At 50.6% G+C, this 6,000-nt stretch overlaps 1 protein-coding gene across 2 annotated transcripts in view; it reads left to right on the top strand.

Annotated features, from left to right (window-relative positions):
* The first annotated feature begins 782 nt into the window (after positions 1-782).
* Positions 783-6,000, top strand: part of NRK (Nik related kinase) — an 88,019-nt gene continuing 82,801 nt past the window's right edge. Inside the window, exons 1-2 of one of the 2 annotated variants that reach the window (XM_030967365.1) lie at positions 783-967; positions 5,118-5,183. In XM_030967365.1, coding sequence (XP_030823225.1) covers positions 926-967; positions 5,118-5,183 — 108 coding nt within the window. In that variant the 5' untranslated portion in view covers positions 783-925. The remainder of the gene's footprint in view (positions 968-5,117; positions 5,184-6,000) is intronic. The other variant, XM_030967364.1, reaches the window with a different exon arrangement.

Here is a 6,000-nt window from a genome sequence, read left to right as displayed (position 1 = left end):
GAACATCCCTTGAGAATGTTTAAGGACTTCATCTCAGAAATGTGCATTTCCACTGATATTTGTCTCTAAACACGAGGCCCGAGAATATCCACAAGTCCTTCCAGCCTGCTACACTACTGCGTGTTCTCCCTGCGGTCCCAGTTCCCGGGGAGAGGCGGCTCCGAGGGGCAGCGAGGCTGCGGAGGATGTGATGTGCCTGCGGGCCGGGCTGGCCGAGCGGCTGCTGCCGGCTCCGCACCGCGGGCACGGCCCGTGCCCTGTTCCCGTGGGGCCGCGGGCCGAGCCGAGTCCGGGAGCATCGCTGGGAACAGCCCTGGCAGCATCCCTGCGAGCATCGCTGGGAACATCCCTGCGAGCAACCCTGGGAACACCCCTGCGAGCATCCCTGCGAGCATCGCTGGGAACATCCCTGCGAGCATCGCTGCCGTCACCTCCCTGGGCTCCTGTTCGCAGCGCCCGTCACCCGAGGGGAAGGGGCTGGCAGTGTCTCAGCTGTGTGTGTATAAAATCCTCTTCTTCGGACGCTGTCACTGCAGTTTCGGGGGGTTTCGGGGCTTGGTTAGCGGCTGGTGCATCGCCCCGCGCGCCGGGAGCGCGGGGCTGCGGCGCCGGGGGGGTCCGCGCTGCCGGCCCGGCCCTTCCCGGGGCGGTGCGTGCAGGGGAACTCCCCTGTCCCACATTGCCGAGGCGATCCCGGCTCCCGCCCCGCGGGGAGCGCGCCCGGGGTGCCGAGCGCGGCCGCCCCCGCCGGCGGCAGGTGGCCCCGACCCCCGCGGCTCGCACGTCACTTCCTCGCAAACTTTTCCCCGAGCTGCTCCCTCCGCTAAAGTTGCCGGCGGCGGCCGCCCGGGCCGGGGAGGGCGTTGGGCCGGCCGGGCATGCCCGGCTCGCTGCGCGGGCCGCCCGCGGCAGCGCTAACGGAGCCATGGCCCGCAGCCTGGACGGCATCGACCTGGCGGCGCTGCGGGTAAGGACTGCGGCGGGGGGAGCCCTGCCCGGGCTCGGGGCTGCCGTTCCCGCTCCTCGTTCCGCGCCGTGTGCGAGCCTCAGCCCCGTTATCCGCTGCCCGGAGCGGCTCCGTGCGCCGAGCCCGGCGGGGCGGCTGCAGGGACCGCGGCACATCCGCGGCGGTGACAGCGGGGACGGCGGGGCGGTGCTGCCGTGCCCGCACAGGCACCGAGATGCCCGGGGAGCTCGGGGTGCAGCCCCGGGGCTCTCCCGGTGCCGCTGCCTCGGCCGGAGCGGGGCTCCCGCGGAGCGCTGCGCTGCTCGGCCCGGAGCGCTGCACCGCGGAGCTCCTTCCCCTGCCAGGATGGGAAATAATTCCTACCGACATCCCTAAAGATGTTGTGAGTGCTGCGAAGAGAAAACAAACGGGAAACGAGGAGCTTCTGGATGCGTGGCGGTTTGGCTTTTGTGGCCTTTTATGTTGTTATTGAAGTTTGAGATCTTTTATGCCCCCCTCCTTTCCCCAAGCTAAGTCAGCATTTACCTAGTTTCGTGAATTTTTATTGCTATCCTGTTATGTTTTTAATGTAAGCCAAACTTTGGCCACGTTAAAAGCGGTGCTGTCAGTGTTTCACATCCACAGAGCAGGGGCAGGGCTGTGTGTGATGCCCCGAGTTCCACTTGCCCTTTTTACACAGGAGCTGAGCACTGAGCACCCGTCCAACCCAGGCAGGGCTTCTGTGGAGTGCTCTCGACAGAAGAAGAGGGAAGAGTTCAATTGTGGCAAAAAGCAGTCATCCCCAGACAGTGAAACCAAAGCAAGCCACTTGCTAAAAATATCAGGGAAAAAAGAAAGAGGGCTGGGAGCAGCCTTTGAGATGCTCACATGGCGAGGAGGGTGTTCCAGACTGGAGGCAGGAAGAGGAAAAGCAGCAGGGACAGTAAAGTTAGGAAGGATGGCAAAAGGCTTCTGGCTAAGCAAGCAGAAGTTTAGTCTGGCTCTGCTATGAGGTGTAAGGCAAAATAATGGAAGTTCTTCTTTAGGGCTTTAGCAGATGAATCTCATCTCCTTAAATAAATAAGGAGAGTGTGAGGTTGAAAGAGAGTGATTCTGCAAAGCAGACAGCAGGCTTTGTGACAGAACCATCTGATTCACAGCCTCCAAAGCTGAGAGCACTGTGAGTTTCAACCTCCACAGGAGAAGGGATAATGTCTCATTTTGGGAGAAACCCCTTGGAGCACGTCAGCAGCCTTAGTTTGGGGTTTGTGCTACGTAGGAAAATGGGAGGCAGGTGAGGCTGAGCTGTGGAAATGATTTAAAGACAGGTGCCTTGCCTTTGCTGTGTCTGAGGTGTTCCTGGGGCCAGTGGGAGCTGCCTGGTGCTGTGCTCCAGCCTCCCACAGTTGTGAGTGGGGTCATTTTCAACCTGAGATTGCCTTGCTCCCCTCCAAATGGGTGCTCACCAGGGCTCTCCCCTTTCCCTGGAAAGAAAGGGGTCTGTGGTTTCCTAACACTGCTGGGTTCACCTGGGCAGTCACAGGCTAAACATCCCTGAGCTCTGTGCTGAGCTCCAGAGGCCCTGTAGAAGAACTTGTGCTTCAGACACCTGGATCTTCTTTGGCTGCAGGGATGTGAAAAGTGCATTTTGGTCGTGCTCTTGCTGCTTTTCATTCTGCCTTGCAGGGGAGATGGATGTGGCCTGGGTGCCTCTGGCCAGCAGCCTTGCTCTGCTTTCTGAGTGTGCTGCAGGTGACTGGAGGGAAATCAAGGTGGTCACCATATGGTACAATGTATGATGGTGATTAACCTTAGAGTGATGGATGTTCAGGCCAGAATTTTGGCATCTTTCAAAGGGAATCTAGCAGCTGGCTGTGCTGGCTGGTGAAGGGTTAGCTGGACCATGGGCTTAGGTGGTAGCTGGGAGGAAGCACTACATCAACCATGATATGTGGCTCCAAGACAATTAGGAAGGTGGCCCGTTGTGAACAATGCCAGCAAACAATGCAGTGCTGATATCCAAGCAAACAAAGGCAATCCAAGGACCAGAGCCCAGATTAATATCCTTTATGACTCTTAACAAGGCTTGGTTCACTGTGGTGTCCTGATGAAAAGAAGAGAGATGGCCAAGTATTTGGCTGCACCCAGACCTGTGGAGGCTTGAGGTGCTAATGCTCAATTTGCTAGCAAGGGCAGGATGGGATTTGCACTGTATTAACTTTAATGCTAATGTTTATTTAGGTAATTGTTAGGGTCTTTCCTGGAGTGTCAGAAACCTTTAGAAGCAAACTATTAGGATGCTGAATCAGAACCAAATTTATTTAAAGAGGAAAGAGAAGCTAATTTTAAGGCACTTAAATTTCTGTATTTGCATAATAAATAAGCTTAGAGAAGAAGAGTGAAGACAGAACACATTTCAGTGAGAGAGGCAGTTGGAAAGTCCAAGTTGAAAATGCAGTTTGGGTTCCCCTGGGTTTCTGTGCACTGGGGGCACTTGTTAATTCAGCAGTGGTGCTTTCTGCAGGGGAGGTGTGAATTAGGGTGCTGCTCATGCTTCCCATGGAGTGCAGTAGATTTTGTGCATGGATGCCCCTTACTGGGAGGGTTCCTTAGAGAGCTGCTGTGAGTTTTGCTGCCTGGACCATGGGCTGCCCACAGCACAGTTCTGTGCAGACTTGTTTTAAAATAAGTGATAGGGAAAAAAAGACAGACTGACCTGCGTGGTTCAGAAGTCATCTTGATCTGATTTATGCATTGCTTTTTTTTTAAAAAAGAAAAAGTCTTGTAAGATTGACAGTCCAGGAAGTTTAAGATTAAAACTCATTTAACTTAAAACCAAATGAACTCATTAGTGCTTTCAGTTATGGAAGTCTGGGCTGTGTTGCTCTGAAAGCTCTTGGCATTTATCATGACAGTTGTGCCAATAAAGGTGGAATCTGCTCAGAAATAAAGCCTGTGTGTTTCCACTGGGATTTTGCCAAGGTAAACATCTCTGTATTCAATATGAAGAAAGAATTACTTATATTAAAAGATTAACATATAAGTGGAGTGGGGAATAGCTTGATACCTCTAAAAAAAAAGAATGTTTTGCAACCAGAGGCATAGAAATTGTACTTCTGAGATAATGTTTTTGTGTATCACATCCCTCAGCAGTACCAACAGCCAGTAACTGACATGATGGATTGCTGAAACAGATGTGGTAAAACTGACACATGGAGTTAATAATATTTTACATAACATATATCACTCTCAGTGATACCATGGCAAGAAATGAGCTGAGTGATAAATGGCTTAGCCAGAAACCAAGAAATGATCTCTTGAGTTCTTAATGGTTTTAAATAAATCGCTCAAGTGAGTTTTAACTGAAGCACCAGATTTTTTAATGTGCTCAGTGGTTCAGGAGAGAGCATTGGCCATGCCTTGCAACAAGAGGGTTCCCTGTACCTGAGGGGTTGCTGCAGTGGTTGGTGTCAGAGCAGCTGGCGCTGTAGCACAAGGGTAGAAGCTGGTTCATGTGGAATGGTAGACTGATCACCTGACTCATTAATCTCTTATGTTAATTAACAGCAGTCTAGTTTGGGTTCAAAGCCAAGAGTTCAATACCTCAGTCCAATTCACTTTGTTATGTTTGCAGAGCAGGAGAGTTGAGTGTTCTCAGCCTGCCTGTAAGTCAGGGTTGCCTGGTTTGGTACATTTCCCTTCACTAAGGTAACTGGGCTCAGGTGCTTTATATTGTAATTTTTTTCAATTCTGCTCTTTAGGTTTTTTCCTTTGTTGCATTGCTCATACCAAGTGTTTCACAGCAGCTCAGCCTCCAGGCTAGCTCAGTGTGGTAAGGCTCAGGAACCTGGAGTTTTTCCTTATTCTACTGTAAGCTGAGTCTGCAGTTGAATTGTAGTATTTTTCACACACCTTCATTTATTTGTTGTATTTGCTGTAGTACCATCCTGCCAATCTTCACCAATTTGTTTTGTATACACAGTTTTGTGAAACTTGACTGCAAATATAAATATGAATGCATTTCTTACCCTGTGATTTGGTAATTTCCCCTTTGGTGTGTAACACATTAGGAGACGGGCCTCAGATATTTCATTTTGGTAGTGCACAATTAGTTTCTGCTATGAAGTGGTTGCTCTAATCCAAATAATGTTATTTCTTTTGCTTTTTGCAGGACCCTGAGGGAATATTTGAGCTGGTGCAGGTTGTTGGAAATGGGACATATGGACAAGTCTACAAGGTTTGGATCCCTCTTTAATTTAGGATGTTGTTCTTGATAGAGCTCTATTACCTCAAGCAGAAATGAGCACCATTTAAGAAGGTGGACAGTTGTTCCAGTGATAGCCTGGTTTGTCTTGCTCTCTTTTCTGCAAAATCCAAAATGTACTACCTGTGAAATTCCATGGCCCTTCCTTCTGTCCTGTTTTCATGTCTCTTTGCTGCCACAGGTCACATAAATGGCTTTTGTACTAACTTCCCTCTGCTGTGTTCTTATTTTCTCTTTTTCAAAATTATTTGAAAAAGAGTGTCTGGCAGAAATTTACATCCGTGATGGCTAAATTTGGCCTGGATTGGGTGAAGTTCAAAACTCAGCCAGCAGTGCTCTTCCAGACAGAGGTGTCAATTAGCCCTGCTCTGCAGGAGTCAATGAAGTCTTTGATTTGTGTCATTACTGTCACATTGCCTTGTCACTGTGGTATCAAAGCAGAGCCACCCAACACAAACTGCAGCAGTTAACATTGCCCCAGCACTCTGTGCACCATGCACAGCTTACTTCAGTTACAACAACAAGCCTAGAAAAGTGTTCTTTCACTGTGAAGCCTTCCCTAAAAGTGATTTAAGAAGGGGAAATAGTTGTGATTAAATAAAGAACCAGGTTCCCATTTCGAGAAGGAGGGCAGAGGAAGGAGAAGGCCATGCTGAGCCCTTGGAGGTGCCTCAGAAGAGCAGTGGTGCTGGGATAAATCTGTCTGGTGCTGGCATAAATCTGTCTGGTGCTGCTTCTCCCCCAGATCCCACTGCTGACAAGGCCCTGCTTGGCAAGTCCTGGTGTGTGT

Source organism: Camarhynchus parvulus, chromosome 4A, assembly GCF_901933205.1.
Source record: "Camarhynchus parvulus chromosome 4A, STF_HiC, whole genome shotgun sequence".
Classification (NCBI taxonomy): domain Eukaryota; kingdom Metazoa; phylum Chordata; class Aves; order Passeriformes; family Thraupidae; genus Camarhynchus; species Camarhynchus parvulus.
Note: the sequence above shows the minus strand (reverse complement) of the source record. Positions and strands in the feature narration are given on the sequence as shown.